This window comes from Astyanax mexicanus, chromosome 7 (genome assembly GCF_023375975.1).
Source record: "Astyanax mexicanus isolate ESR-SI-001 chromosome 7, AstMex3_surface, whole genome shotgun sequence".
Lineage (NCBI taxonomy): Eukaryota > Metazoa > Chordata > Actinopteri > Characiformes > Acestrorhamphidae > Astyanax > Astyanax mexicanus.
The window spans coordinates 10629046-10648434 of record NC_064414.1 but is presented as its reverse complement, the minus strand read 5'-3'; the positions used below and the strand labels follow the sequence as shown (position 1 = coordinate 10648434).

General features: G+C 37.2%; 1 protein-coding gene across 3 annotated transcripts in view; it reads left to right on the top strand.

The window, feature by feature from the left end:
• Positions 1-19389, top strand: part of pacs2 (phosphofurin acidic cluster sorting protein 2) — a 62219-nt gene that overhangs the window by 20940 nt on the left and 21890 nt on the right. For all 3 annotated transcript variants that reach the window (XM_007247585.4, XM_015605401.3, XM_007247584.4), the window contains exon 2: positions 18294-18381. In XM_007247585.4, coding sequence (XP_007247647.1) covers positions 18294-18381 — 88 coding nt within the window. The remainder of the gene's footprint in view (positions 1-18293; positions 18382-19389) is intronic.

Genomic DNA, 19389 nt, shown 5'->3' with positions numbered 1-19389 from the left:
CAAAACAGTGTAATTAATTGTGGCTAACTGTGAATTACAGAGTGTGTGACAGGCCGTCCAGTTTGTTTATGAAGAAGTTCAGTTAGTAATACTATTTAGGGCTTATAGTAGTAGTCTGCACCGTCAGTCTCATGTGCTCTGTCTTCGGTTGTATCACCAGATCCACACAGCCGTGCTGAATTTACATCCCCTGCTCCTCAGATCCTCATTGGCTGAAGCATTTCTCTGAATGAGTCTGAAGAACAGCCAGGCTCTCCTGGGCGTCGCCTGCAGCGCGGCACAGCTGCCAGTTGCCACGGTAACAGAGGACAGATATGAGCGGTACAGTGATGTATGAATCAGATATAGAGCTGTACTCAGCAACACAGAGAAACTCGAGTCATCAGAACCTGTTTAGAATCCAGAACAGTCAACTGACCTCGTCTGGACGTCCTTTGATGTTCAGAAAACCGACCGAGCTGAAACGCTCTTTATAACTTCACTGTGAACTGCTGTAGACAGAATGTGTGAGGATAAACTGATGTAGGCAGAAGGTGTGAGGATGAACTGATGTAGACAGAATGTGTGAGGATAAACTGATGTAGGCAGAAGGTGTGAGGATGAACTGATGTAGACTGAATGTGTGGGGTGCACGGATGTATACTCTGGGATGAATGGGCAGGATGAAAGTGTGTGGCTAAGGTGCTATAGACTGAACGTGTGGATATAGATCACTCTGCAGTTCTTTGTGAATCCCCCTCTCTGCTGTAAATCCCTGCTGTGACTCAGCTGTTTTGCTGGCAGCTAAAGTAGCTCTGAAGCTCCGGGGGTCCGACTGTAATCTGTAATTCAGCGCATTTTAATCTGAGCCGTAATCTGAGACAGAGCAGCGCTGACGCACAACAGCTTTACTGCTCTCTTAATGTCAATTACCTATCTCTCTTTTTCTTTTTTCTCTCTATTGACCTCTCTCTGATTGTTGCTTGCTCTGCATCTGTCTCTCAGTTTTTTCTTTTTTTTGCAATGAATAGAAATAAAAAATATATATATATAATTTTCCATAAAGATTTATACATATAGACAAGGTGGTAACGTTTGAATATGATGTTTTTTCAAAAAGCAATGTTACATCTACTGTTAGGTTTCATTAGTTTTATGCTTTATATATTAATCTATACTACCCTACCATACTCCCTGTACTACCCTATACAATGTGTATTTAGCTTTCCTTCCTATGCTCCCTATAGTACACTATACACCCTATACTACCCTTTCTTTCCTATACTGTCTATTGTACCCAATACTCCCTCTACTACTCTTTCTTTCCTATGTTCCCTGTATTATTCTATAGATCTCTATAGTTCCGCTATTACCCTATATATCCCTATACTACATTCTATACTACCCTTTCCTTCCTAAACTCTATATTCTACCTATACTCTGTATACTCCCTATACTTCATATACTACCCCTTTCTTCCTATACTCTATATTCTACCCTATACTCTCTACACTCACTATATTTCATATACTACCCTTTCCTTCCTATACTCTATTTTATACCCTATACTCCCTATACTCACTATATTTCATATACTTCACTTTCCTTCCTATACTCTATATTCTACCCTATACTTTCTATACTCCCTATACTTCATATACTACCCTTTCATTCCTATACTCTATATTCTGCCCTATACTCTTTATACTCCCTATACTCTCTATACTCCGTATAGTTCATATACTACTCTTTCCTTCCTATACTCTATATTCTACCCTATACTCTCTATACTCTCCATATTTCATATACTATACTCTATATTCTACCCTATACTCTCTATACTCCCTATTTTTCATATACTACCCTTTACCTCCTATACTCTATATTCTACCCTATACTCTCTATACTCCCTATTTTTCATATACTACCCTTTACCTCCTATACTCTATATTCTACCCTATACTCTCTATACTCCCTATTTTTCATATACTACCCTTTACCTCCTATACTCATATTCCACCCTATACTCTTTATACTCCCTATACTTTATATACTACTCTTTCCTTCCTATACTCTATATTCCACCCTATTCTCTATACTACCCCATACTTCTTATGCAACCCTATGCTCTAGATACTCATTAATTCCAAACCACAAATAATTTATTTTAAGTCATATTGCAGTGTTTTCTTCAATGTTAGGATTTATTTTCGCACAGTCCACAGCCCACTCCTCCCTTCCCTGGCCCCTGACAGCAGGCAAGGAGCCAGTAATGAGAGCAGATAAACATCAGGTTTAAACCCCTACTTGCAAAATAAAATTAATTAAGCATTTAGCATCACATACCATTTATTATATTTGTTTATTCCCTCTTTTCAAGTGGCAAAATGAACAAATACCTGTGAAACTGTTGGCCAGATGTTTCATTTGTGCATTTTCAAAATCTTTCATTTTAGTACCTCATAGACCCTGGTTTGCAGTAGTAAAGATGCTTCTGATACAATCAGACTGAGTTAAATCTCTTCGTTCTCCCTTGTCTGATGCTGCTGGTAATTACAATAACTTACACCCAATAAAGTTTCTAAACATAACTTTTCCAAAACATTTGAATGGAAGAATGAGAGAATGTCTATCTCATTCTCTTTCACTCTCCCTCGCTCTGCCAGTGACAGTTCTGTAAGTATGTGTAGGTGGTGTGTGTGTTGTGGAGTTTGCTTGAGGGCTAGAGTATCTCAGAGATGTTTGGAATGTGTTTAATGTATTTACACACACACACACACACACACGTTTAGTGCTGGGGATAAAAAGAAATAATGTACAGCTGTTTAAGTGTTTCTTTAAGATTTGATATAAGATGTGATTGTTAGCTGTGTGGTAGGAAATGTAGGTCAGTACTTTTACTGGAAAAGAGGGTAAGGGTGTGTGTGTGTGTGTCTCAGTGAGTGAGTGAGCTACTTCAGCATGCTGGAATCATTATAGCTAAAATGCGTGCATGCGCACACACACACGCGCGCGCGTGCACACACACTGCAACAATTGGCAGTACATCAGGCTCAGTCTTTGCCCACCCCAAATGTGGTTCCACCTTTTTGTCTTAGCAGTTATATTCCAGGGCCTCAGGTTAAAGGCTAGAGGTGTGCGATACTGGGAATTTTAATATTGATTCGATACCAAGTAAATGCAGGGCCAGTATTGCCGATATCGATACCGATACTTTTTAATTTGTAATCTTCATAGATCCATAGATTTAAACAAATATGACTTGGCCAACAAAGTTTTGTAGTGCAGTAGGAACATTTCACCCTGAAGTGTCTGAATTTCAGAGTATTTAAGCATTGCACTCCCACAATGCACTTTATAGTAAATATCATAGCTCATCACTTGAGCTGAGCATAGAAAAAGAATGCATTGTAAAGCTTATTAATAAGCAGAAGACAGTGGAATGAACTGGAGTGGTCAGTGCTGTGGTCAGTGGTGGCTCAGTGGTTAGAGTACTAGGCCATCAATGACAAGGTTGTGGGTTTGATTCTGGGGTTTGGCAAGCTGCCACTGTTGGGCCCTTGAGCAAGGCCCTTGACACTTGCTGCTCCTGGGGCATCGCAGTAATGGCTGCTATCCACTGTGTGCGTGTGTGTGTGTGTGTTTAGTGCCCAGATAGGTGGAAGTTCAAATTCCTTCTGTGCTTCCAAAACAAGTAAGGGGAAAACATTTGTCTTACTCATGTAAAAAACTGATAGTTACGAGCCACTGAACAATGTGAATTTCCAATGTTTGCTCATGAAGTTTAGGGCTCCATGAAATTGAAAAAAGTGACACTGTGAAATTGTGCATATACCATATTTTTGCGCACTATAAGGTGCACTTAAAATACTTTAATTTTACCAAAAATCATCAGTGCGCCTTTTAACCCTTGTGTGGTGTTCATATTTTTGTTACTCGTTTACTTTGTTACTTGTATTTAATTCAGCAACATTAAGCATTTTTACATTAAAATGCTTTACACATGCTTGCTTCAGCAATATAAACAGCTTACACATGGTTAATATTTGCCCTTTACCTTTCTTATGTTACATTTCTTTCAAAAAGTGCTACTCTTTTTTTTTTATTAGTTTTTTAATAAAATGTAAAAGAAAATGAATTAAGATGAATGAATTAAGAAAATCTGTGTAGATTAATATCCAGCACTCATTTGACTTTAAAAGAAAATGTTTTTTTTTTAAGAATTACAGTTTTGTTTACTTAACTTAGCTCACCCAGCAATAAGACCTGCTGAATTAGAAGGAAAACAAACAATACTCCCGTCCCATGTTTCTTAATATCTGATGAAACATTTTTTTTTTTTTAATAATCCTTATTGGTCCTTTAAATAATTTATAATATGTATCCAAAAATAAAGTCAAATGAATTGTAATGGGCAGATATAATCTTCCTCTGGAAGTTTTTAGGGGAAATTAAATTTTGCATCCAATTTTCCTTTTACAGCAAGCTGCACAAGCCTGATGAGTTTGATTAAATTACATTCATCCATTCTGGCAGCCATGCACGGCAGGATACTCACTGGACAGGCTGCCAATCCACAGTCACTCATCCTTAGGGGTAATTTCCAACACTTACAATTCACCTAAAAGGGCCGTCTTTGAACTGTGTGAGGAAACCCATGCAGAGACAGAGAGAACGTTCAAGCTTTACACAGAAACACCCTAGTCACCTGAGCTGGGAATCAAACCCAGGACTATTTGCTGTGATGTGACAGCGCTACCCACCACAGATACTACTTGTAAGAGTGTGTAAGTGTTGGAGTGTGTGTGAATCTGTGGGAGAGAGTGTGTGGGAGAGTGTGAGAGCATGTAAGAGTGTGTGAGAGTGTGAGGGTGTATGAGTTTGTGGTCACTGTGTCCAGATGAACTTGAACATTGTAAAAACAGAACTGAGACCTTTTCACTTCAACAATGGCAGTGTTCACCTTCTTCAATGTTTGTGTGTGTCTGTTTTTTTGAGGCCTTTTTAAAGCCTTTTTTTAAATTAAGACAAAACACTACACACACACCCACGCTCACACACACTCTCTTGAATGAGATGAAAGCCGTATGTAGGTCAGTCTCCACTCTGTCCTGCATTTTTAATTGATTATATTTATAGATGAAAGGAGATCCCCCATCAGCAGTGTGTGAGAGAGTACTGCATATTAACACTAAATATTAGAACTTAGTTCTGAATATTAACATTAATAGAACATTTTTTTGTATTATTATCATCAGAACTGGGATTTAATGTTATTGGAACTTAATACTACATAGTAATGTTACTAAACCTTTCTGGGTGTTCTGGGTATTAATGCTTTTAGAACTTCAGTGGAGAGCTCTAAGGAAAGAAGAGGCTGGATGTATTTGATTGAATACTCTGATTGTAAACACTAGTGTGTATGTGTGTATATACTGACCGTGTGAATTGTCATGAACTGAAAGAGGAAGTGAAGCAGGTGATCACTACTGGAGTAAATACAGCCACTGCTATCACACCCATACACACACACCATGCTGTTCCTTGGGTTACAGTGATATTACACACTAATAGTAATGGATTATTTAGAGACGTGACAGCACTGCTGATAACATTCTACATCTACATTACTCACACTGCACACACCACACAATATTACACGCAATATCACACACACTGAAGCCCAGCGGACACTCCAAATTGATCAAATCATGCTGTAGTTTAATATTAATTATTAATTAATTACTCATGGTTTGTCTTTTGAGTGTATATCCTGTTCAAAGTTCTGTTTATAACAGGCAAGTAATTGCTGATGGCATTACAGGCTGTCCGTGGTCCACTCGTAGTTGTTTTTTCAATGGATTCATTGAACCTTTAGTATTTTCTTACAATTTGGGAGCAGGCAGTCCTGAAATCCTACCAGTTCTGACAGTCAGCAGGTATTGAGCACATTCGTGTATAATCTGAATAGTCTTGAATTCTTTTAGAATTGGCTGTCAACATTCTTTTAAATTTTTTGTATGTTTTAATGGTCTTGCTTTTAAATTATTCATTTCATTCAATTTTACTTTTTAATGATTTTTCATATACTTTTATTTGCTTTATGTCATTGTTTTTTTCCCTGTTTATGTAAATCACTTTGAATTTACAACTATGTATAAAAGGTGCTATAAACATAAACTTGCTTAAAGAGAGTGAAGAGCGTGTATCACAAGGGTGAGTGTGTACAGTGTGTGTTTATCGAAAATGTGTTTTGATAAATGTATTTCACAAAAAATGAGCCAATGCCAATGAGTTTGAGTTAGAAAAAATATTTTTTTAGTATCATTTGATGAAAAATGAAAACGGGTCCCACAGACCCAAACACCACACAAGGGTTAATCCGGTTCGCCGTATGTATAAATTGTACCAGTCATTTATTGCTGGAGCAGCATTAGCATTACCCACTAACCCTGCTAGCTATTTTGCCTTTCAGAGGTGAGTATTACAGGACTGTAGTCTGTGTGTTTAGCCAATATTGCCCTGCAATCAGGATTCCTCAGTGTATCACTCTCTAGTGGCATTTTCCACTAATCGCGGCTAAAACCTATAAATCTTATCTTATCTTAAAGCATATTGTAAATACATGAAAGCACTTTACTCATCCAAATAAACAGTTTTCAGGTTCTGACAGTCAGCAGGTATTGAGCACATTCGTGTATAATCTGAATTGTCTTGAATTCTTTTAGAATTGGCTGTCACCATTCTTTTAAATTTGTTGTATGTTTTAATTGTCTTGCTTTTAAATTATTAATTTCATTCAATTTTACTTTTTAATGATTTTTCATATACTTTTATTTGCTTTATGTCATTGTTTTTTTTCCCTGTTTATGTAAATCACTTTGAATTTACAACTATGTATAAAAGGTGCTATAAACATAAACTTGCTTAAAGAGAGTGAAGAGCGTGTATCACAAGCTCGGTCATAGTGGTCATACTCATCACTCTGGTCAACATGCATGGAAGTGCTAATCATGCTGGTTGATACGCTTTGTTATATGGACACAATTTATAGTGCAGTATATTTCTTAGTTTTGGTCAATACAGTATATTTCTGATATTGATATGAACGTTATAAAAGCCACCGATGCACTGGTGCTGTGTAATATGGCAAAATTTTGTATCAAGGTATTTTCACTATTTATCATGTTTTCAGAAGCAGAAAAGTGCATTAGCAGTGGCAGATTTTGCCGTTCACATACTCTTTCACATATAGTACAATGATTTTTATTACATAAACAGGATGCTTACAATCTCTGAAATTAAATGTACAGTTGGATCAGTGGAGAAGACTCAAATTAGACTAAAATACCTTCTCCTGATCCAAAGCTAATCTAATCACCCATTATAACCACCCTTAACAGTTTCAGCTGAGCAGAGTGGTTTATATTAGCAGGATAGAGATTTTGTAAGTGAATGGACAGTAGGTTTTGGATGGTGCCCAGCTTTTTTTTTTTTCTGAAGAGCGTTCCAATCAACATGTCTGCCAAGATCCTTTTTGGTTAAAATGCTTCATGCCTTTAGTGTGAAAGGGTGGATATGCGGAACAAGATGGAGCATGTGAGGAATGAAGGTGCTTATGAAAATGGGAATGTATTTATTTCAACTTGATTTTTTTTGAAGCAGGTAGAGTGACAGCAGTAATGTCGAGTTACAGTGTCGTGAATACGCTGTAGTTGTGCTTTTTACAGTAGAGTATAAATAATAGGTTGCTGTACAGTGGCTGTGATGATGATGAGGATGATGATGGTGATAGTGTAAACAGTATCAGAACCAGTTTGACCAGTTGCCCGGCTCCAGCAGTCCTACAGTAAATACAGAGCCACTCACACTCTGCTCCAATGGTGTGTGTGTGTTTGTGTGTGTGTGTGTGTGTGTGTGTGTGTGCTTAAGTGAGATTGCAACCAAACACAATGACTTTAGATTTAGCAGATGAGAAAGCAAACTAACCTAATAATAACCTGATAATGCAGTGAGTTGTAACGATACTCACTGCATTATACTCTACTCACTACTTTATTGTAAACTACACTAAATTAATTACTATACTTACTACAGTAAACTACACCACACCAGTTTACACCACACTGCTCCAATATTTTCCTACAGTGTAGTATACTATATACTATACACTGAACTTCACTATACTATATCAGTACACTACACTACTTTTTTACTACGCTAAACTGACTACACAACTTTGTATTATACTTAATTCACCATACTTACTACACTGCACTACAATCACTTCACTCCACTACACTGAACTATACAGTGTTATGTTGCATGGTATTATGGGCTGGTGATAGTAATCACTTCTCTCTTATAAACTAAAATATATTCACTACACTAAAATATTTACTATACCGGTATTCATTACACTGCACTACGGTTGCTACACTTCTTTCCTCACTACACTAAACAGACTGTAATTCTCTAAAATGACTCCTCTATATTGCAGCTATACTCTTTACACCACACTATAATATATTCACTATAATCACTGCACTCATTCCTGTGCACTACACTATACTATACTATACTATACTATACTATACTCACTATATTACTGCACTATTCTAGACTCTAGACTATATTCACTGCACTACGCTGAACTATATTACATCTCTTCATTCCACTAGGCTCAACTATAACTCACTGTGCTCACTACACTGTAGCTCTGATAAGTTGAATTACTTAAAGAATTTGAGGAAACCGGTTGCCTTAAATAAGTTAAGTAATGGTAATGAAAACTTGAGTTAGCATAACTTAAAACATCAAGTTATGACAACTAAAGGGGAACTTTTAACTTTTTTTATCTCTTTATATTGTAAGACCAGATAAGTTGAGTTTACTTAACTTTTTTAAGGCAGCCGGTTTGCTCAATTTTTTAAAGTAATGGGGAGCAAAATCTTGAGTTAGCATAAATTAAAACATCAAGTTATTACAACTAAAGGGGAATTTGATTTATTTCTAAGGTAGCCCAGGGGGAATCAGTACACACTGATGGTAAGTGTCAGAAACTGTTGGACACACCCAGTATGCAAATAGATTGTGACAGGAGCCAATGAAAAAGACGCTGCCAATGTTTCAACTCAAAGATCTCAGTTTGAATTTATTTGTGCCCACAAATGTTCAACTAACTCAAAATAGTTGAGTATTGTTTAGAAATATCCAATTTTATGTAACACAGACTCAAATCATTTGAGTTCAAACAACATATGGGTTTACAGTGTACACTATACTTTGCTATACTCAGTACACTCCTGTCTCAGGAGCCAAACACGGGACAGACAAGCGCGGATACAAAACATATAGTTTATTAAATACAGGATCAGGCTGATAAGAAAGGTCAGGGGCAGGCAGTCAGAAACAAAATGGCAGCGTAAACAAACCAGAGCGTAAACAACATATCAGAGAGTGTCCAGGCAAAGAGGTCACAGTTAATCTACTACAAGGTAAACAGGGAAAAACAAAGGGAAGGTCAAGAAACAGAAACGGGTCAATACCAAAAATGCTAACAACAAAGGGCTAGGCTAGAGAGTGGTCAAAAATAGCAAAGGGTCAGCAACAAAGGAACAAGGTGCAAAGAAAATGTGGGATAGAAGAGCTATACAAGATAACGACAAGATGAATTGAAATGGGGCTATTTATACTAATGAGTCCACGTGTGACTGGAAGCAAGGCGAACCAGAACACTGATGCAAGTCCGGGGGACTGATTGCAGGTGCATTCTGGGAACTGGAGTCTTTCTCAGAAGAACTAGAGTCATTGAAAGGCAGTGACAGGTCTGACAACTCCTCTATACTCCACAATAATGACTAAACTACTATACATATGATAACACAGTGGTAACAATTCAATAAATGTATTGTAATATTTAAAATTTAGTAAAGCTGTAAAAGTAAAAGTAAAATGAAATTTTATTTTTTAGGCATTCAGAACAGAGTATTTGAAGAAAGAGAACATTGCTATTCAGCATTCGAGGGTTAAACACAACACAGGGTGAGCCACTGTCTTTACATGTAAACTATCCATTAAAAATCAATACTGTATACTATATTTAGAACTGCTACATAGTATTTCTTTACAGGAAATGTCAGTACCACATCTCAGTTTGTGTGTGTCGGTGTGTGTGTGTGTGTGTGTGTGTGTGTGTCCTGCTGTTTATGAATAGTGCAGGAGATGTTTTGGTCTGTTGGCCATGGACCACAGAAAGAGAGAGATTAAGAAGAGAGAAAGAGGATAGAGAGAGACATACAGTACGTACCCTTACAGTACCCCCCTCCACACACACACACACACACACACACACACACACACAGGACAAGGTGTGACTGTGGAGGTTAATGGGGGTGTGTATGAATAAATAATGAGAACTACTGAAGTGAGACCAGCATCTCTCTCTCTCTCCCAATATTCTATCTGTCCTCTCTCTTTCTTTTCTTTCTTCTCTCTGTATTTTTCCTTTGCTTTCTTTCTCTCTCTGTCTCTCTCTCGCACACACACACACACACGCACACTTTCCCCATCTCTCCCTTCTCACACACACACACACACACACACTCTCTCCATCTCTGTCTTTTTCTCTGTCACAGACACACACCCTTTCCCCATCTTTTTCTCTTACACACATCCTCTCCCTATCTCTCTCTTTCTCTTTCTCTCTCTCTCTCCCCCCCCACACACACACACTCTTCCCCATCTTTCTGTCTCTCTATCTCATTCTTTTTTTTTTTTATTCATTTTCTTTTTTTCATACTCTGTCACACAGACATACCCTAGAGAGGGACACACAGACAGATCCCCCAGACACCCTATGCCTTTTTCTTTGTCTCAACTTGTCTCTGCACAGACACACACACACAGACATACACACACAGCAGTCGCCAGGATGACTACATGAATATTTGATCAAACCAATTAGTATTTAAATGTGTGTGTGTGTGTGTGTAAGAGAGAGAGAGAGAGAGAGAAAGAGTATTTAAAGTACTGTTTGAATAATTATTCCGGCTCTAGGCTCGGAATCTTCAAACACACACACACACACACTCGCGCATGTGCACACACACACACACACACACACATGGCTCTGAATGAATGGGCATAAACTAAAATGTTAAAAAAATGTAATGTCCAATTACTGTTTTTAAATAATTGATAAAATCTTGATGATTATCTCTACACACCACTATACTCAGTATACTGTGATATACTATGCTCCATACTCTATATTACACTACACTGCTTTTCTCATTACACTGCATAATACTCATATCACTATACTCCACTCACTTCACTGAACTATGCTTACTACCCTGCACTCAAACTATACAACTCTACACTTCAGTGCACTCACACTGTACTTTACTCTCCACACTACTGCACTGTACTAACCTGACTGCACTATGCTCACTACATTACATTCACTCCACTATATTCACTTAACTATACTCCACTATCATAACTACACTCCAGCCCAGGGATGGGCAACTTCCGTGATGGAGAGGGCCACATTTTTTTCAGCATGACCATTGGAGGGCCACATGACCTCGCACTTCAAATAATTGAATATGAAAAACGCTACAAATGATTTTCAATAAGAACAAATTTTATATGAATTTATATCTGTATGTTTACAGCACCAACATTTATCAACAACTATTTTCTGCATATTAATGCATTTTAATACGGCAAAAGACAAACCGTTTGTTTAAAAAAAGTGCAAAAAGGAAGTCCTTCATATCAAAGAACAAAAAGTTTTTTAAGTTTGCTTAAAAAACTGATTGCAAATACAGTAGTTCCTCTGTGTAAAATAAGTTCATTATAACAAGTCCTTCATAAGCAACAAGGACAAAACATTTGCTTATAAAAGTGCAAAAGGCATTTGAACTCATTTATAACAAAGAACAAAAAAGATTTAAAAACTGATTGCAAATAGCTCATTCAATAATAGCAGAAAACTAGACCACAGAGGCCCAACATTTATTGAAGCTAATGAGAGAGCTGTGGTTTGGCCTGCTGGCTCACAATGGACTGGATGTCAATGTCAATTTTCGTGGTTGTTTGGCAGCGCCCTCTAGCGGTCAAAAGTAGAATTACGTTTTTTTTTTTTTTTTTTTTTTTTTTTTTTAAATTATGAAATTATGAAATTATTTTTGATCTATTCGCGGGCCGCACTGAGTGATGACGAGGGCCGTGTGCGGCCCCCGGGCCGCCAGTTGCCCATCCCTGCTCCAGCCCATGACATTCACTAACTACTTTACTCCACTATACTCACTACACTGCATTTACAGTTTATTCCAGTACATTCACTGTACTATATTTCACTACACTAACTGCACTACACTTCACTCGCTACTCTACAATAAAGTAAACTCCTCTACACTCCACTTTATTCACTACACTATATTCCACCACACTCTCAACACACTACACTCACTGCACTACCTATGCACCGATATATTTACGGCATTATATTCCACTACACTTGCTACACTACACTTACTGCCCTCCATTAACAATTCTACATCACATTAACACTAAAGTACAGTAAATTAAATAAACTCCATAACACTCACTTCACTTCACTGTGCTAAGTACACTACACACCTCACTAACTCAAGTACTATGATGCTACAATGATGCTCGACCTGAAGTGACTCAGCATTTCTTTCTCTCTCTCTCCCTCTCTCTCTCTCTCACACACACACACATACACACAGGGGGATATGCAAAATATGGAACGAATTAATGAGGCTCCAGAAATAAGTCCTGAATACGAATTTCATCATCACCCTGGGAATGTGTGTGTGTCTGTAGGAAAAAGAGTGAAGGGAGGGAGAGAGAGAGAGCATGACTGCAGGAGTGTGTGTGTGTGTGTGTGTGTGTGTGTGTGTGTGTGTCAGATTGCACTTAAGCTATACAGTATCACTAATAATAATTCTGCCACAGTTAACCATACTACCATTTACTACCATGCCAATAATAACACTCCACTAATGTAGATATTTTAACACACACCCTCTCTACATCTCTCTCACACACACACACACACACACACACACACACACACACACACACACACACACACATGACTTAGTCCACTTTATGTTCAGTGTTACACTTACTACAGACAGTACATACATCAGTGTGAATATTTTTGAATATTGTTTTTATACTCAGAACACACAAATACACAGTAAATCCCCAATATCCCCTATCATGGCGAATCCAGTAATAAAAAGAAGCAACTGTACAAAGAAATACTGTGTAGGAACACAAAATATGAATACATTTCACAAATAATTAAAACATGCTTTATTTATACAGTCCAACAGAATAGTTTACGGGCAATACTGGTCTACTGTACTCATTGATACTGTATAGATATGCAGTACAGCAGTTTTTTTTAGTGAGAGTCTATTTCTTACCTATTCTCATTCCTGAAAATGCGGATGATGGATGCTACAGTGTACCTGCTCTAATTTGTCTAATCTCACCCGTTGATCTTTCATGCGACAGCTCTGATTGCTAATTGTAAACCTGTATGACAGGTGTTTGCCCATGTGACGAGTCAGTGTGCACAGTAGGGTAATTAACTTTAACATTTTAAATAGCAGTGTGTTCCTTGTAAAAAAAACAAAGATTTTCTTCATGGAAATTGTGTGTAGTGTTTTGAAAAAGTGTTTTTTGAGCTGCAGTTTGAATGTAAAACAGGAATTGTGCTTGTAGTTTAGCAGAATTGGTTCAGTGGGTTGATACCTAAGTTACATGTTGTGGTCATTGTGTCTCGAATACCAGTATTTGTGTGTAAATAATCAAGAAAAACTTTAATGACGAGTGTGTGTAATTTCTGTGTACACCATGCTACTGCTAATGCTAATTGTACCTGGGAATTAAAGAGGTTCTCTTCTTAGTCTTGATTGTTCTGCAGGTCGGCCTCAGTCTGAACCTTTCACTACACTACAGCGGCACAGAACAGAACCTAAATGGACTCTGCTTAATTCACACACACACACACACACACACATTCTCCCCTGCGCTGAGAGTGTGTAATGGGGTGATTGAGTTTGGAGTGTGTGTGATGGGGTTGATTGAGTTTGGAGTGGTGTGTGTGATAGGTGTGATTAGATAAAAGCACTGAGATCATCGGGTTGCCAGTTCCCTGACAATATTGGGTTGCCAGTAATGTTTCAGCCTACCTTTTGTTTTGCTGTTTATTTTTATTTTAAGAGTATATAAAACTCAAAAATCTGAAGTGCAGAAGAATAACCAGAAAATCAGAAGTATGCATAAGGCCAGCCGATCAGTACTCCATAGCCAGAAAGCACCATATAATTTTACTTTAATCAGACAAAATTCAATCTGTCATTAAATGTGCAGGATAAAAAATAATTACTTATGTTATTTGGCATATGTCATAAAAACAGATGTTGTATAGGCATAATAATAATAATAGTTTATAATAATCTCACTCATCTGTGGTTGCCAGATTGAATGTACACAGATTATAATGATTTAATTTAATGTTTTTAATGTAATAATATAATGATATCATTTTTTGATCAGAATAGTTACTCAGGGTTGCTTTCTATGTGTGAGTGACTTTATGTGTGAGTGTTTGTAAAAGTGTGTGGGCATATGTGCATGCTCTGCAGCAGCTGGTGTGTGTGTGTGTGTGTGTTTGAGAGAAAGATCAGTTTGTCCTCATCAGACACACAAGCTGAAATAATGTCTTTGTACTAATATGTGTGTGTGTGTTTGTTTGTGTGTGTGTGTGTGTTCATTGATAGTTCTGCTCTGCTGGTTCTGTAAAAGCTGGTTGTTTAAATTCCTTGCTTTTTTGCATATAGGCTTTATTTGATGTTCTTTATTTGATGCCATAAAAACGTTTCACTTTTTAAAATCTCAAGTATATTTTTTAAGCTGAGTCTCTGTTTTAAATGCAGAAGAAAACACTGAGTTATAGTTGTATTTCCAGGGTATTTTAAACATAATTATATATTATATGAAGTAAAATTTAAACAATTATGTACAGTTAGTACAGTGCAGTAGAGTGAAATATTGTTTTATTATCAATATGTATAAATACATTTACCACAGTTATATCACTGATATAAACATAGAGCCAACATATACAAACATTTAATATAATATAAACTGCAGTTATTTTGTAGTTTTTTTAGAATATATAATTTTGCTTTAATTGGTTTACTGCAATTGTACACCAGTTCTATTACCAAAATGTATTAGTCGATTTACCCTAAACATACTGTAGTTCTGTTATAATTGGTTATTATTAGATTTACTGTGATTATACTGCAGTTTTATTACAGTTTTAATATTCGATTTGTTGTGATTATATTCTGGTTTTGTTCTTTATATTTATTATTGGATTTACCCTGAATATACTCCAGTTCTGTTGTCAATATTTATAGATTAATTGAAGACAACTGATTGTACTCTATATTTAATAGATTTATTGTGATTTATTGCACATTTATTACTACTGTTTATTTTTAGATTTACTGCGGTATTCCAAGCATATCAAATATTGTTAATATATCTTTTGTGATTCTTAGCCAATTACAGTGCCCAGTTAAAACTTTAGTGCTGCACTGAAACAAGTTTCTGTTCCCGAAAGTTCTTTAACTCCAAACTCTGGTCTGTATCAACGGAAATAAATACTTTTTTGGAAATTAATTTACAAAGCCTTTGTCTGTAGTAAAGCAGTGCTGGAACACACATTCACACTTTCATCATAATAACTAGAAAAAGATACAGAAAGACAGAAAACTCAGTAACTATTAAAAGTCTTACAGATAAAGCCAGAGAGCGGTGAATACTATTTCCTACACCTTTAAAAGACTCCTGGAAACTGAGGAAAACTGCTACAGGAAGAGTTACGTATGGCTAACCCACATGGCAACAGCTTTAGCCTTTAGCTCAGCTTAACACTGGACCAAGTCTCGGTTTCTGCAGTGAAGAGAGGAATTAATGGTCTGACAGGTAAAGTTCAATAATAAAGTAATTGATAAGATATTAAATTTAAAAAGCAGCTTGTCTGGGCCATAAATCACTGCCCCTGGACTAGTAAACAATAGTGTTCTAAAATGATAATGTATATATTGAGTAAATATTAAATACAGGGTTTAGGGTTCAGCTCTACAGCAGCTTTATTGCTTCTGGAGTTAGCGGTGGCTACATGCTAATCAGCCTACACAGAACAATAGACTTTGTGTGTGTGTGTGTGTGTGTTAGAGAGAGAGAGAGAGAGAAGGAGAGAGAGCAAGAGAGAGAGGAAGATTCTAGACAATGGCAGCCTGTGACTGCACTGTACAGCACGTTCCGGCACACACATGCACACACACACACACACACACACACACACACACACACACACACACACACACACACACACACACACACACACACACACACACTCATACACACACTGTTGTATTAGTACCCTTATTACGAGTTCATTGAGTTTACCACCTTATTTATTAATTATCATGAGTGTAATTTAACAATAAGGTCATAAGGTGTTTGTTTGATCATGACGTGCTGTGTAAAATCAGTGTAGAAATCAGATGTTCAGAATTTGTTTTAAAGTTTTTTAACAGTATCTCTTTCAGAAAGGGTCTAGTGATGTTGATTCTTTTCACATATACATATGCTTATACTCAAATACATCCTCTGCAGGAGCTAGTGACATTTATTTTACTCCCACCGAGTGTATTATTGCAATTGTACCACAGTTCCATTATCGCTGTTTATTAAAAGATTTTGAGTTAAAGAGGATGAGAAAATACAATCTGTTTGGTTATAAACCCTCCGCCACTTAAAATAGTTCCATATCTGCTCTGTTTGTAGCTGCGTTGTTTGGTTTGTAAGCGCTGCATCATTGCTAGGTCACCTGTATGTGGTGAAGTAATACATTGAGAGCTAGGTTACAGTGAATTACTGGCTGATAATGGCACTCAAAAACGGCTCTCAGCCAATCACATTGCAGGGTCGGAACTAACTGTGGTATAATTCTTTGTATATGACCCACTCATCCCACCTGGGAACTCCTCACTTTAAATCAGAATATGAATTAAGTTTGGTTCCAAACTGTGTTTGTGGTTAATTGAATGGCTTTCAGTTCTCCTAGTGAAGTCGCGACCAATGAGATAACAGTCCTGATTGGTGTAACCCTGTAGTTTTTTAGCAGAAATGAATACTTTAATTAGACAAGCACTGCAATACAGCAGGGTTTAAACCAGGGGTGTCCAAACTACGGCCCGCGGGCCATTTGTGGCATTTTAGAAAAAGAATGAAAGTTGGCCTGCTGTTAAGCAAGTTTTTATAATGTGAGATTCAAAGTTTGAACGCTAGGTGTCAGAAATGGGCAAAGAGTCTAAAAGTGGTGAGGGTGCGCATTTCTAGTGCAGAAAAACGGCGCAAAAGAATCTAAAAGCGGAGAGGGTGTGCATTTCTAGTGCAGAAAAACGAGGTAAAAGAGTCTAAAAGCGGAGAGGGTGCACATTTCTAGCGCAGAAAAACGGGGTAAAAGAGTCTAAAAGTGGAGAGAGTGCGAATTTCTAGCGCAGAAAAACGGGCCAAAGAGTCTAAAAGCGGAGAGAGTGCGCATTTCTAGCGCAGAAAAACGGGCCAAAGAGTCTAAAAGTGGAGAGAGTGTGCATTTCTAGTGCAGAAAAACGGGCCAAAGAGTCTAAAAGCGGAGAGGGTGTGCATTTCTAGCGCAGAAAAACGGGCCAAAGAGTCTAAAAGCGGAGAGGGTGTGCATTTCTAGCACAGAAAAACGGGCCAAAGAGTCTAAAAGTTGCCGTAATTAAGGAGTTTATTATTAAGAGACATCATGAAATTAAACATCAATTTGAAAAATCTTAGTTTACACAACACTGTCAAAAATAAAGATAGTAAGTCAAGTAAAATGGTGTGTAAATGAAATAATCAGGAAAAAAGTATTATTTAAAGTGGTATATTTCATTATTTGTTTTATTACAGAGTGTGGCCCGTGACTTCAAATATATTTCTCCTTCTGGCCCCCAACAAAAAAGTTTGGACACCCCTGGTTTAAACACTTTATACTAGTGAATAACAACTGTATACAGATATTTAGGGATCAGAAATAGCCTGAGTGTTCCTCACTCTCTCTCACTCTTCCTGTGATCCACCCATTGCCTCAGTTGCTCTATTCTCAGCTCCACTAAATACAGTCTCAGTTACAGACTGATTTCTACTCTCTTTCTCTGTCTCTTTCTCAGGTTGTGCAGTCTGACGCTGAAGAAGCTGGTGGTTCTGAGGGAGCTGGATAAAGAGTTGATCTCTGTGGTCATCGCCGTCAAAATTCAGGTGAGTGCCATGCTCCTCCCACAGGCCAGGCTCCGCCCTCTGGTGTGTCAGATTTGGGTATTAAACAGAAATTAGTGGTGTTGTAGCCTTACAGATGTTATTTTAACCTTCTTAATGAGCTTTTTGTTCCACTTAGTACTTTGTATTATATTGCAAAGATCAAGCTTACAAACCTTCTTGTTTCTACACCCATTATCCATTTTTTCAGCTCTGCTGATTATATAGGACCACATACGGAATACATTATTATCCTCCTTTCACCCTGTTCTTCAACACTCAGGACCCTACAGGAGGGGTGGAGTGTGGTGGGTCATTCTCAGCACTGCAGTGACACTGACAAAGTGGTGGTGTGTTGGTGTGTGTTGTACTGGTGCAAGTGGATCAGACACAGCAGTGCAGCTGGAGCTAAAAAAATGTATAAGAGATGTAGAAACAAAGAGGTGATCATAATGTTATGATCATAATGTTACTACCATTAAAAGTTTCTTACATTTAGTGTTTTTTCTTTTTTTTAAATATGTGCAGCATTGTATATTAATACTAAAATCATTCAATCTATAAATATTTTTTTGGAGAATTTATATTGGAATTATTTAGTAAACAAGTGTTAAACAAACCAGAATATGTTTTATATTTTAGATTTTTCAAAGTAGCAACTTTTGCACAGATAGCAATTTTGCACATCTTGGCATTGTCTTAGTCAGCTGTATGAGGTAGAGTCACCTGGACTTTCAGGCTTTTAGTTAACAGCTGTGCTGAACTCGTCAAGAGTTAATTACTTGAATTTCTTGCCTCTTAATGTGTTTGATATTAATATTTTTCTTAATTAATAGGTCTATGCTTCTTTAGCTTTGCAATGTTAATTAACATCATTCTGATCAGATTCCGCTCATTAAAACAGTCCGGAAATGTTTTTAAAAAGCTCAGTTTTAATGTTCTACTTATTAAGAAATGTCGGGTTTAAATCAGGGCTCACGCGCATAGGCTCTAGTTGGTATACAGTGAATA